The following is a 14,552-nucleotide window of genomic DNA, read 5'->3' as shown; positions in this document are numbered from 1 at the left end:
GGGCTGGCTCGGTCCCACCCGCCAGCTTGGTGGCCGCTGCCCCAGCCAGGACTTTCCTGCGGAGCTAGCGCTCCAGACGAGCGAGTGGGCTGTGCAGGGGAGACGGCGGCTGGGAGCCAGGGCGGCTCGGAGCGCCCCAGCCTCAGCCCGTGAATGGGACTCCGCCCCGAGCGCCCCCTCCGGGCCCTGGGGAGGCGGCGGCGCGCACCGAACCCGCGCCTCTGAGCAGCCGCGGGCGCAGCAAGTTCGCTGAGTTGGCGGCCGCCGGCACCTTGCTTCTGGCTGCGACCCCTGAGTCCGCGCTCCGCCACCTCCCGCCGTCGCCCCGAGCGGCCTGGGGGCCCCGCCCGCGCCCGGGCGCCGGACCATGGTGCGCCCCTCCGGCCCGGAGCCGCAGCCGCCGCGAGCCGCCGCCCCCCCGAGCCGGCCCCCGCCCCGCCCGCGCGGCCACGCGGGTGCCCGCCGCACGCCGGTCACTTCCTTCCGCGGCCGGCATGGGCTGCGCGGGACTGAGTGATCGGCCTCGCGTCGGGCGGGCAACTGCCCTCTGAGCCGCCGCCGCCGCCGCCGCCGGCCGGGGAGCGCGGGCCTGGGGCTCCCGGGCGGCGCGGCCATGACCTGATCGCGAGCCCGCCCGCCCCGGCGCCGCTGCCCTCGCTCGCTCCTTGGCTGCGCCGCGCCGTCTCGGTGCGGCGGCCCCGGCCGGAGCGTGGCGGGGCGCTCCCGTTAAAGCCGTGTGGGCGCGGAGCTGGAGAGGACACCTTCAGCATCGCTGCCTTCTGGAGGGGGCTTGTGGCAACTACTGAGTCATTCCAGATTTAGGATTCCCTAAATAATCACCAACTGTGCCGTCTGGTGCCCGGCAGCAAGCGGAAAGAGAGAGCGCCCGCCCTGGGGACGCCGCGGATCCCTGGAGCCAGCCTTGGGCGGGTTTCTCCAGGAGGGTGCTCGGTCCTCCAGGATCTCCCTCTCCCCTCCCCTCTCCCCCACCCCCCCTCTTCTTCCTCGCCTATTGCTTTCTTAGCAGCCTTGCTGGCGTGGAGTCGCGCTTTCCGCATCTGGAAACAGCTGCCCGCGCCCCTATCCAGGCTCCCGCTAACCGCTCCCACCTGGAGGCTGGGAATTCCAGAACTGGGGCTGCCGACCCCGGAGCACCTCAGCCAGTGCGATGCATTCCGGAGACCTCACCCCGCCGGGACGGACCTCCTCCTCTCCAGACCTGCTGGCTGTGGGGAGTTAATTTGCTGCCTTCTTCCCCCTTTCTCTTGCGGTTGGTGGCTTGTTTTCTAAAGGAACGTTCTATTCACTTTTTAGTATTTTCTACCGGGGACTCCACTTGCCTCGGTGCGGACTCTGCTTTGTAAACGGGTTTTCTATGTGTGCATGTGTACATCTACTTTGGACGCCTCTCCCCAGGGGTACAGCTTGTTACTGTGGACATCCTCCTCCCCCTTCCACTGGGTACCTTGAACGCAGTGTGACCCAACTCCCCACTGCCCGTTGGACACGGATCACCTCTTGATGCAAGTTTGGGGTGCGAACGTCTAGTTAGTTGGAAGGCCTGGGACTGCCCCGCCCCTGGCGCCAGCGGTCCGGGGAAGTTTACATCTGGATTTTCCCACATTTTGTCGCCACTGCCCAGACTCTGACTAACCTTTGTGGGCGCCAGGTGTTTGGTACTGCGGCCTCCTCCAAATTAGCACTGCCTCCCAGCACCTGCCTTGTGCCCCGCGGCCGTCGAGGTCCTGCCCCAGGGCCCAAGAAGCACGATCCGGAGGGTGCGGTGGAGCCTGGGCCTCTACCCTGAGCAGCCATGGCTGCGGCGATAGCCAGCTCCCTGATCCGGCAGAAGCGGCAGGCGAGGGAGTCCAACAGCGACCGTGTGTCGGCCTCCAAGCGCCGCTCCAGCCCCAGCAAAGACGGGCGCTCCTTGTGCGAGAGGCACGTCCTCGGGGTATTCAGCAAAGTGCGCTTCTGCAGCGGCCGCAAGAGGCCGGTGAGGCGGAGACCAGGTCAGTAGAAGCCTACAGAGTTGAGTTTCAGAGGCTGACACCAGCCTTTCCCTTCCACAAGAACCCAGGGGTCCCCGTGGTAGGGAGCCAGGCCACCATTTGCCATTCTGGTTCCTTTTCACGAATTCCAGGTGTCTCTAACCAACCCCTGCCTGTTACAGGCTTTTCCTCCCCAATATGTAGAACACGTTCTACCCTGCCGATTGATTCCACAGCTGAACTAGGTGACAGTTACTACAGGTGTAGACTCCCCTTGTTGACATCGCCCTTGGGGTCCTTGTGGGCAGCCTAGCTGCATCTCTACCTCTACCTGCCTCACCTCTTTTTCATTTTCTCTGTTTCTCTTATCCACCCATGCATCCATCCACCCTGCATATGCGGAACTACAGTGAAATAAAGCTTCCTGTTTGTATTCTTCACAATAGTTACCATAGTACTTTATACATAATAGACACTTAGCCGACTCTAGATAAACTTAAATTTATTCTCCCCTTGTCTCTCTGTCCTGAAACACAAGGTGCCATGGACAGGCTTTCAGACCTCCCTATTAATTTCTCACTACTTCATTTTCCTATATGCCCTTCCACTTCCCTTTATACCCTACCTCAGCCCCCTTTCTCACTTTTCTTTATCTAACCACTCTCTGTAATGGTTTCTAAGAGCCCTTTTAACTTTTCAGCCCCAGTCTCTCCTCCCTTTGCATGTTCACACTTCAAGAACAGCAAAAGATTTACAGTTTTGCTTCAGAGTATGTTAAGAAAGCATTCGATTTATCCCAATGTCTCATGGCTTGGCCATTGGGAAGCCTTCTGAGGACATCAGTTCAAATGGTTGGTCTTTTATATGCTTCTCTGTGACAAAGGGAACTGGCTGTCTTGAGTTCTAGCATGATGACTCTCAGCTCAAGCCAGGCCAGTGTCCCAGTTTGAGCGAATGAGAGTAGACTTGCAGAAATGTATGCACCTCCTGACTTTATTGCTCTTTCCAGGTGTGGCCACAGTATCATTTGCAATCTGCAGTTACTCTCACTGTGCACAGGTGAAGAGAAATTCTATCTGTGGGCTGCTCTCTGCTCAGTTGACTGGTTTAGGTTAACATCTTGATAGTTTTGATAATTTTCGCTCCTGAGTTACAGGAGCGAGGCACATGGGATAACTTCACTGGGGTCAAAATAACAACAAAACATTTGCCAACTCTGAATGGGTCGCGCTGTGGATTAGCTTAGAAACCCGAGATCAAGCCAGGTGAGGAAATCATCTCACTTCAGTTGCCCATCCTATTTTCATGATATTAATCTCTCCACAGTGGACTTATTTTCACATTCTGTGATGTTGAAATGGTAAAATTCAGGAGTAAAGAACTGATTATCCAGTAGTGACCCAAGGCAAAAGCCACTACGTACTCAGTTGTTTATATCCAGTTAATGTAGACTTCTCAGTATATAAAATGGCTACTTATGCCGAGACATAGTTATTTCTGCACAGTCAATGATTTATGTTTAGAGAAAAGAGGCTCCCTGTTCTGCTGCATAGGGATCATGAAGAGGCAGCCTTGTCTCAGGCCTTTTGTGGCCTACCAGGGACTTCAAGACCCTGAGTTCAAAGCAGTTCTTACTTGCCAGTTTCTGAAATTCTTGCTCTCTAGTTGCAACGATGATGGGATGTTTATGAACAGATCCTACTCGGTCTTGTCTGTTAAAAACAAAGTAAGACATATGACAGATGGATTATGCTGTTAAATAGATACCCTACCCTCACCTCATCTTGGTAAAAGCCGAGGGACACTTTGCCTGACTTAGTTTGGTAATGGAAGGATGAACGGCATTGTTTTCTTTCTGCTGCCCTTTCCTTAGCATCTTATTCGAATGGAAAAATGGAGGAATCGCCAAGTTTATTGTTTTCTTCGGCGTCGGTTTAATCTGCTCCTCTTTTCCAGCTACGTCGTGTACATGTTAGCGGCGAATCCCTGCTTGGTAACTTCCTGTAACTGTCATGCCACACTAATCACCAGGCAGAGTTGGCAGGAGTTAGAGTTCCTCATTGCCAGGGCACCATGCGCGTACCTGCACAACATAGACCCAGTTTGCGCTGAAGGCTGCCTCAGAAGCATGGCGATGGGGTGGGGGGTGGGGTGCAAAAGCTTTTTAGAGGATGATACTGTGCTATTATCATTACTAACAAAGCCAAATAATTAATCAGTTGATTTGCTGTCAGCTACCATGATTCACATTGCATGGGTTGAGCCTATTTATAGAGAGACTGCACCTTCCACATCTTCATTCCCGATACGGTTCTTTAGCTGTATTTGAGTGGTCGGGGGAGTTGCTAAACTCCAACAAGAGAGAGAGAAAATGTTAAGTGAAATGAAACTAGTTGAAGGAATCAGTTTTATAAGAAGCACTTTGATGTGATGCTCAGTTAATACATGAGTTATTCCGGCAATTGCTAGCTCTTCTACGCTGCATCCTGTGGCCACAAACAAAGCCACAAATGGAAAAGAGGTGAAATGGAATGAGTTGGCTTGATAAGAAATTTACACTCAGAATTTTTGTCACTGAGGCACACTGCCCCAGAAGTTCTACAATTAGGCTCAGGTGTGTGCTTGTGTGTGGTGGGAGAGCTTGTGGTTGCATTTCTCATCTCAGCGCTGACACATTCAATGTCTCTCAGCCCCTTTTCTTAGCTCATCGAGTCCTAATATGTGTAATGTGGGAACTATAGCACAGTGGGGATGCTTAAACTATATTGGTGAAGGCCGCAGCATGTAAAGCTACTGTATTCTAGAATAGGGTCCTGAGAACTGGCAGGAGAGGCCCTCACATCACCCAGCCCTGGGGACATCACACATGTAGGCTACCCGGTGTACACTGTCCCCAGAGCGCAATGTGATTGTGTGTCTCGGGATTGCGCAGGCGATTCCTGACCTTCAGAGACCCGAAACCCTAGAGCCAGTGCTAGCTTGTGATATATACAAGTTTGCAAGCTAGTTTGTGACAAAATTGAGATTAGAACTCGATTCAAATGGCTTTTCTCGCTTGTGTTTCCCAACACAAGTTACGGGGGAGATGGAAGTCCTATCAAGAAGCCGCCTGTTCCTGGTGGATTTCTACCCGCCTCCCTGGATTAGGGGTTGCTATTATTATTACCATAAGAAGGAGATTGAGGGAGGCATAGGCCAAGTCAGGCAGTTAGAGTTCTAAGACTATGATGCTCTAACTAGCTTTCCTCACAGAAGGAAATCCAGTAGTGAAGACATAGAAAAGATTGCCGGGTAAGAGAGCTCCTCTTAAGCACCATGTAGGCTGTTTGCCCCTTTGGAAATAAAGCATTGCTGATCTGGAACGGGCAAGCTGGCTGAGGTCATGCTACCCTGATCAAGCCTTGATAAGATTTCTGTTTGTGCACTTTCCAATAAAGGAGCATTCTTGGGTCTTAATGTGAGTACGAGTGAAACAGCTGTAGGAGTAAGACCTGTTAGACTAAGTAACTAAATGTTGATGCCACTGACCTTGCTGTAGTTAAGCCATTGATGGAAGCCCAAGTGGGGAATGTTTACGTACATGGCAGCAAACCAAAGTCAGTGGTTCAAACTCACCAGATACTCTGCAGGAGAAAAGACCCAAGGTCTGCTCCTATAAAGATTACAACTGGGAAAACCAGACAGGTGAGTTCTACTCTGTCAGACAGGGTCGGATTGGTTTGTGGGTACTGAGCAACCAGAGCAATAGCAGCAGGTCATTACTATGGTCTTACACCTTCAGTGGCATATTTGATCTCAACATTTGCTTCCGCAAACCATCGGCTCCATAATTATTTATGCTTGGACTTCACAGTGAAAACATTTGTGATCACAAGAGGGAGAGGTGTTTATAAAATCTCTGGATTTGTCGGACTGTCTGGACTGTGGCAGGCAGCTAGTGTCATTTTTCATATCAGATTTGCTCTAGAAAATGACAATGCAACTAGACTATCCTAAATCTGTATCTTGGAAGTGATTTGGTATATCTCTTGTTTTTTTCTGAATAGTTTAGCGTCCTCCCTTCAATCAGAACATTCAGATAAATAAGTGAATAAACAATTAGGTAAAACCCCTCATCTAGATAACATTAGATGTTTTTCATGATCTAAATATTTGGTTTTATGTGTGCTTTCTCTTTTTGAAATTATGTAATGTAAATATGCTAAGTATATAAAATAAATCAGTGATTGTAATTTTACCAGATTTGGTTGACTCTTACTTGTCTTATTTTTGAGCCAGCCCTTGTCTCTGTTGTTATAAAAATTCAAGTAATTAAAAATATTTCAGTGTGCTTCTAATTTGTTTTTGTGGGTGTATAGTATTTAAGCATATTTATTTAACATTTTGCTATCAAACATTGTTTTTTACAGAGGAAGAAAACATAACAGGAAGTAGAATCTTTAAAAAATTATGGGAAAGAAGTAAAGATCAATTATATAATATATAGGCTATAGATTATTTAGATTAATATCGATTATTTCTTTTAAGTTGAAATATAAGCCAACATTTAGACCAGATTCCTTATAAAAGGTGATTTTTTGCATTCATGGCAAGTAATTTTATTATATTTTCTATTTTAAATTGTGACTCGTACTTGAACTACAAAATTAACTAATTAAATGGTATTTACTTTGATGTTTGTGGAGGGCAAAAACAAAAAACCCAAAACAAAAACCAAGGCTTTCTCTCCAAAAATCCACTGTAGGGCTTAAATGGATATTTTTTATGTTTTTAAAATCATATTTTTCCTATATCATTGCATTTTCATCAACAAATGATGTCACCATTTTAAAACAGCAGCTACTGTGATCTCTTGATTCCTTTGATTCCACAGAGATCTCATCAAAGAGTAACTCGGGATTAAGTCTTTAAAGTTTTAATGAAGTATGTATTATTGAGTAATAGAATGAGAAAAATACTTTGCTGGAAAGCAGGCAATCTCTGTATTTGAGGAAGCAATAGAATAATTTGTAAGCTTTAGCTCATAAGATTCTATTTTAGAAGAAGTCCTGAGTTTACTTATACAGAGCAGGTTTTCTGGTCAGGACGTATTGGATATTAAAGGGTAGTTTGTTTTGGGACATTTATTGGTACTGATTACTCTGTTTTTTTAAATGCCTATACATTACTAACTTTTAATAATACCTAGTCCCTGATGGCCCGAGGGTTGTATTGGGCTTCTAATTGCAAATTCAGCAGTTGGAATCCAGATGAGGCTGTTCACTCCCAGGAAGATTTGCATCAGGAAACCTGTATAGGGTGTTGCTATGCGGAGGAATTGACTTGATCCCAGTAGACTTAGTTTTGGGTTTTGAGTTTGCCTATGTGATTTGAGGATCTAGAGTGTTTTTTTTTTCACAATGTTTGCCTCTTTTATTCTTTATAACACTCTTTGAAGTAGGTAACCCCTTCTTAGGAATAAGAAAATGAAACCTCAAGTGACAGTCTGCTTTGCGTTCCTGGAGTCAGAAAGTAGCTCCCCTGCTACACATTTCCCTGTCTTCACATTGAAGGTCATCTGTCTTTGGAGTCTACCACACTGAACTAAGACACCTGGAGTTTAACCATCCAAAGCTTGGAAGCTCCTGGATGAGGGAATCTAATTAGGAGTTCAGAGGAATGTGGGGTGTGATTTACCTGGTTGGCTTTGCTCTTTATGTGATCTAGACTCCCCAGGGTGAAGTACGGGGAGCTGGGGAAGCTGGTGGAGATCACTGGGCTGGGGCTGAAGAAGCAGCTATGTTGTCATGTGTTGATATCAGACTTCTGGCTGGGATGTCTGTCTCTGTGGGCCAGAAGGAGCCTCAGAGGTATCTGGAACTGCCACTTGGGGCACCTAATGGCTTGTGTGGAGACATAGGTGCATAGGAGCAGCCTTTCCTGACTGTAAACATAAACAATAGCTCAGATGTTTTTGAGAGTTCAGGAGAGAAAACATTTAGTCTTTGTGTATGTGAGTTTGTGTGTGTGTGTGTGTGTGTATTACTACTTAAGTGACAATGTAGCTGTATAAATACAATGTAGCTGTATAAATAAGTACATGGGCTTAGTACATCTGGCGTTCAATTCTGGACACATTATTTGTAAGAATATTAAATAAGCTGCTTACTATCTTAGAGCTGCAATTTGATGGTTTTTAAATGGGCATTATCTATGGCATCTATGGGAGCCCTGGGGGCGTCATGGTTACATGTTGGGCTTCTGTCTGCATGGTCAGCAGTTCAAAACTGCAAGTGACTCCACTGGAGAAAGACTAGACTTTCTACTTCTGTAGACAGTTACAGTCTCTGAAATCCACAGGGTTTTTTTGTGGGTCCACACTGACCCCATGGCAGTGGGCTGGTTTGGTTTATCTGTAGCATTTGCTCAGGAACAGTCTCTTTAAAGGAGAACCATTTGAAGGAAAACAAAGAGTATTGGAAGAACATTCGAGATAGAAAAGAGCTGGCATGAAGCCTGAGGGGATAGAGAACTGATGCTTTTGAATAACTGAAGGGTAGGCAGAGCAAAGAAAGCAGGAGAGAGAGAGAGGTGAGGGTGATTTGGGGAAGCCTGGAAAGAGCTGTATTGTGAAGAACCATAAGCTTCCCAGAAAGGATTTTGCATTTTCGTCTAGGGTCCAGAAATAAGGGGTGGTGTGAATTGCTTATTAAATTGTCATCTTGTCTGTGTTGAGGAGAATGAATTGCCAGGGGACCAGATGGAAGCAAATAAGGAAGCTGGGGCATCAGTCAAAGTCAAAAGTCCTCAGAGTGAGTGCAGAGGCCCTGAGGGTACCATGAAGACCTTTCCGGGGTCCATAAGATAAAAATAGTTTTGTTATGGTGTTTCATAGTAATATTCAAACTTTAAATATTTGTCTTTTTCACTCGTTGTATCTGATGGAGTTACACATGATCATCTAAAAAGAGAAATTACAATTCTTCTCTTTTTACCACATATCTGTGTGAGGTCAGATAATTTTTGTGTACTCCAATGACAACTATGTAATTAAGAGAATAAGCGCAAAAGCAGTTTGGAGAATCCAGCTGATGTCTATTAAGACAGAAATCTGAAAGATATGCAAGCTACAAACTACTCTTTTCGCATACAAAACATTAAATGTTATTTTTTGTCAACATTTAATGCTTTCATTAATGTTGATAAATATTTTTAATAAATATTTTTAGAATTTTGCTGGGACTTCCAAATATGGTACATATTGGTAGATATAAGTCACATAAACAAAAGTTCTTTGAGGGGACTCTATTATTTTTTAGAATGTAAAAGAAGAATTGATGCATTTGAATTCTGGTGCTGGGGAAGAATATTGAAAGTACAATTGACGGCTAAAAGGACAAACAGATCTATGTTGGAAGAAGTAAGGTCAAAGCACTCCTTAGAGGCCAGGATGGCAAGACCTTGTCTCACATACTTAGGATTTACTGTCAGGAGATTCCAGTCGCTGGAGAAGGCTGTCTTGCTTGGTAAAGTAGAAGTGTAACAAAGAAGAGGAAGGTCCTCAGGAGATGAACCGACACAGTGGCTGCAACAATGGATTCAAGCACAGGAACAATGGTGAAGATGGTGCAGGACTGGGCAGTGTTTCACTGTGTTGTGCAATAGGTTGCTATAGGTCAGAAAAAACAAGATGGCACCTAACAACAAAAGGGTCTGGAGACCAAGCTAGAGAAGTGGTGTTCTTGACCATGATGATGTTGGTGCTGAAGAAGGCTGTGGTCATGGATGGAAGAGTGGGGGACCTTCAAAGAACTGAATCATGGGTAGAAAATGAGAGGATGAGTCCTGACTGAACAGTTCAATAGGGAATGGTACCTTGCTGAGAAGGAGGGAACCTGGGCCAGAAGCAGAATGAGGGGTCAAGCAATAAAATGTATACCTACGAAGTGCTATAGAATGTTTAGGTGAAAACTGGGCGTTTACAGTTTTACAATATGCTGAAGAAGTTGGATATTCATCTTTATAAGACTGTCTATTTTATTCTTGAACTCAGATGGAAAGTTTTTGGAGTATTTCTCCTCTACGTGTAGGTCAAGAGCATTCCTATAGGCAATTATATTTTCAACAGAGAAAATATTAAGAAAGTATTAAGGAAACTATTTTTATTTTCAATAAAAAGAAAAGGTACTTTTCTGATCAAGGTTCTTAAAAGACAAACTCTTTAAAGTCTTCCTCATTTGTCTGGCCTAGTGTCAGTCATTTGAATAGTAGTATTCCTTAATGGAATAGCAGTATTTACTTTTTATTATTTGTTCTCCAAATTCCCTGCTTCTAATCATACTCTTGTTACTGCCTCTTGAGTCTAAGTCTAGATGGTCTTTTTTAAAGTTTCTTCTCAGGGGTTAATAGAAAGATTTCCAAATCTAAGGACCAGTCTTGATTCCCATACAGCAGTGGTTCTCAACCTTCCTAATGCTGTGACCCTTTATACAGTTCCTCATGTTGTGGTGACCCCCATCCACAACATTTTCATTGCTACTTCATAACTGTAATTTTGCTACTGTTATGAATCATAATGTAAATATCTGATATGCAGGATGTATTTTCGTTTCTTTTTAATCATTTTATTGGGGCTCATACAACTCTTATCACAATCCATACATACGTCAATTGTGTAAAGCACACTTGTACATTCATTGCCCTCATCATTCTCAAATTCAGGATGCACTTTCATTGTTACAAATTGAACGTAATGAAAGCATTTTTAATTAATCACAAAAACAATATGTAATTTTATATTATGAAATATTTATTTCTAATTACAAATAAATGAAATATTGTCTTGAAGCATGGTGTAGCCTGGGTAACAGTCTTCTTGCCTGGTACTTGTATGTGGGCATATCTGCATGTGGGTAGACCTGCCTGGACATGGGATAGAGGAGCGGTGTCTCAGTTCCTAAGACCATCAGAAATATGTGTTTTCTGATGGTCTTAGGCAACCCCTGGGAAAGGGTCATTCAACTCCCAAAGGGGTTGCAACCCACAGGTTGAGAACCACTGCCTTAAAGAGAGGAATGACATGGGGCAAGAGTACATCTAATCAAGTCCAAGTTAGAACTTAGAGATGACACTGGCCATTGGGTCTCAGCCCTAGCTGATAACGAAGCCAACTGCAAGTTAAAATATGCCCATGACAGGTTCACAGAGACTGGTGTAATGTGACCATGCTGGTCCCCGGGCATCAGTCACAAGTTTGGGTTTGTTCTCCCTTCTCAAAGTCCTGGACCCTTCTGATAACATGGCCCAAATACATAAGACAAACTCTCTTAACTCGTGTCCCCAAATTACAAAAGGCTCTTCTTTTTTTCCCCTCTCTTGTTGAATCTTTCAAGTTGTTAGTGATATCCAAAGGGCTGTGAGATGCATCAAGCTACCCTGGGCCATCCTCACACATGTGGTTATGTTTGCACCCATTGTTTTAGTCACTGTGTCAATCTCGATCGTTGAAGACCTCCTTCTTTTCCAGTACCCCTGACTAAGTATGATGTCCTTCTCCAGGGACTGAACTCTCCTAGCAACATGTCCACAGGACATGTTGGACAGGAGCGAGTAAGTATATCTAAATGTCACTGTTTCTTTTGCTTTTGCATTTGGGTGGTTGATTAAGAAATGGGAGTACATGGCACGAGGATCAGGAAGTGTGTAAACAGCCCCTTTCTTCAGTGCAGGGCAGCTGTCTCAGCACCTCTGCCTCCCTGAGGGAAGGTTCCCCCCCCCCCCTTTCTCCTTTAGGACCAGGTCCAGACTGTTGATTTCAGTGGGTCATAATTTAAGCCTATCCTGCCCTCCAGGGAGTGGATCCAGAGTGCTGCAGCATTTTAGACATTCTAAACCTACTGTCAAAAAGGAGCTAGAGGAGGGTATGGAAAAGACTTATGAGAGGGAAATGCAAGCTTGTATAACGAATGAATCGGCTGTAACCATTAGTGACCCTGTGCACAATGGAGGGAAACACTTGCACTGTGCTCACATTTGTTCTGCTTCAGCCCAGAGTTGCAGCAGCCACTGTGTCGATTCTTTTCACCCAGGGTTTTGCGTTTTTTCCCCCCTTTTCTTCCCCCCCCTGCTGACCTTCTACTAAGCATGGTGTCCTCCCCAAGGACAGGTCCCATAGGATAAAATGCCCAAAGAATGCGATTCTTGTCTCACTGGCTTGCCAAACAAAACCACCCCATCTGAAATTGAAAAGGATGTTTAGTGTCACAGAACTCATTAAAAATGATGAAGAGCAGAGGCAATGTTAAGAGGCCCTAATGGGGCTATGGGCTAAGCATGGGGCTGCTTAGCTCAAGGTTGGCAGTTCAAACCGACCAGTGTTCTGCAGGAGAATTATGAGGGTATTTGCTCCCATAAAGAGTTTCATTCTTGACAGCCCTGCGTAGCAATGCTACTCTGTCTTACAGGGTCCATGTGAGCTAGAATCCAGTTGGTGATAATGGGGTTAGTGGATATCTTTCTTATGTGATGTTCCTTTAAAATAAAAAAATCTACCTGCTGGCAAGTCCATGCCAACTCATAGCAAATAAACTAGGATGGGTTTCTGTAACTGGGAAGTAGAGACCTAAAGGGCCAATGGCCCCGAATCCTAGGAAAGAGATCGAACCTGAGGCTTCCTCTGTGGCCCTCTTTTCCTAGGGTGTCCCTAGGAGAGTGAAAAGTAGTTACTTTCCACTGAGACGAGCAGAGAATATTCCTAGTTGCTCCTTGCCACTCCTGTCTTTCCCCATAGAGCCTTCAGCCATTGTCTCTGCAGTGTTTTTCCGCAGGAAACAAGTTGGCAGGTTCAGGACTGGGCCACCTCCACATTCTGCAGCTCTGTTTCCGCAGCAGCCTGCCTGCTCCTCCCTCTCCACCTATAGGCTAAGAGAAAAGCAGTGCCAAGAAGGAAACTGTGTTTTGATGCCTGATCCCTGATCCCTTCGCCACCTCGTGATCACACAGGCTGGTGTGCTTCTTCCATGTGGGCTTTGTTGCTTCTGAGCTAGATGGCTACTTGTTTACCTTCAAGCCTTTAAGACCCCAGACACTATATCTTTTGATAGTTGGACACTATCAACTTTCTTCAGCACATTTGCTTATGCACCCGCTTTGTTTTCAGTGATCTTGTCGGGAAGGTGAGCTTCACGGAATGCCAGTTAATAGAACAAAGTGTTATTGCATTGAGGGAGTACTTGAGTGGAGGGCCAGTGTCCATCTGTGACCTTAGTACTAAACCTATACATATATGCACATAGATCTATTTCCCCATCATCATATATAAATGTATATACATGTGCACATGCCTGTATTTAGACCCCTATAAATTCCCTTTGCCCTCTAGGTCTTTCCTCTATTTTCTTTTACTTTCCTATTGTCCCACTATCATGCTCAGCCTTCATTTTGGTTTCAATAATTCCTCTCATTTACATTGTCCTTGTTCAAGGCCTACCAGGTCCCTTACACCCTCCTTGCCACTGATTTTGGATCACTTTGCTCCCTTGTCTCTGAAAACCCCTTCTTTGAGGTGTGACTCAGCCCTTTGGTCTGCGTTGCCATGTGAATACTTGAGTTTGCCGTCCAGTCACAATGTCTGTGCAACGTGAAGAGGGGCTTGCCGGTCAGGGTAACATGCGGTATGTGGAAGATGGAGCTTCCTAGGCCCTAAAGCTTATGACTTTCATCGGCCTTCTCCTTAGCTAAGCAGCTAAAATCAGTCTGAAACTGGTTTCCATTGCATCAACAGGGCATATCTCTGGGAGATGGTGAGCAGCGTACTCCATTTCCCAGGGATGGTCATTTGAATCACATGCTGAGATTCTAATCAAGAACTCATGCTGGTTACAACGTTGGTCTCAGCAGACCATGACATTTTCTGCCCTTGAGGGAGAGCCTCTGTGACAACACCTTGGAAGTCTCACTTCATGGGGTGTTGAGCCTAAAGGAAGTCAGACTTGAGGTTGAAGGCTTTTCAGAGGTGCACTCCATCAACCCTTCCTCCCTGAGGATGAGGGAACCCAGATGCAAAGGGGTTAAATTAGGTCATACGATTCTAGGCAAAGCCAGAGCTGACACTTGGCCTTATTGCCATACTTTAGCTGCCTTCTTGGAAGACAAGGGCCAGTAGCTACCAGGCCTGTTCTGTGTCTTGAGAAACTTAGATGCGGGTAGTTGATTTTAAACATCTATTGCCAGAGACGTGCATAGTACCTGTTTGTCATGTGCTTGGGAACACAGTGCAAACAACAGGAGTATTCCTGTTTTTGTTCTGTATCACAGTTGAACCATATGCAAAAGCTTGGTTAACTTGGGTCTGATTGGTATCATTTTGCCCCTTTCTGTAGTTTTTCGCTGTGTTCATTTGGACAGTTTCTCCTTTAATAGCTCTACTTCAAGAAAAAATAATCTAAATAAAAAAATGAACTACAATCTGTCTTTTAAAAATGCATGTGTGGATTTCAGGCCTTGCTATGAATATCGTACTTTATTATTTAAATAATGAACACAAATAGGCAGCTCAGCCAAGCTTCTTTTTTATTCTTCACC

The 14,552-nt window shown here is 45.5% G+C and overlaps 1 protein-coding gene across 1 annotated transcript in view; it reads left to right on the top strand.

Annotated features, from left to right (window-relative positions):
• Nucleotides 1–459: 459 nt before the first annotated feature.
• Nucleotides 460–14,552, top strand: part of FGF12 (fibroblast growth factor 12) — a 288,260-nt gene continuing 274,167 nt past the window's right edge. Inside the window, exon 1 of the mRNA XM_075556215.1 lies at nucleotides 460–2,012. Coding sequence (XP_075412330.1) covers nucleotides 1,814–2,012 — 199 coding nt within the window. The 5' untranslated portion in view covers nucleotides 460–1,813. The remainder of the gene's footprint in view (nucleotides 2,013–14,552) is intronic.

Source organism: Tenrec ecaudatus, chromosome 8 (genome assembly GCF_050624435.1).
Source record: "Tenrec ecaudatus isolate mTenEca1 chromosome 8, mTenEca1.hap1, whole genome shotgun sequence".
Taxonomy (NCBI): domain Eukaryota; kingdom Metazoa; phylum Chordata; class Mammalia; order Afrosoricida; family Tenrecidae; genus Tenrec; species Tenrec ecaudatus.
Note: the sequence above shows the minus strand (reverse complement) of the source record. Positions and strands in the feature narration are given on the sequence as shown.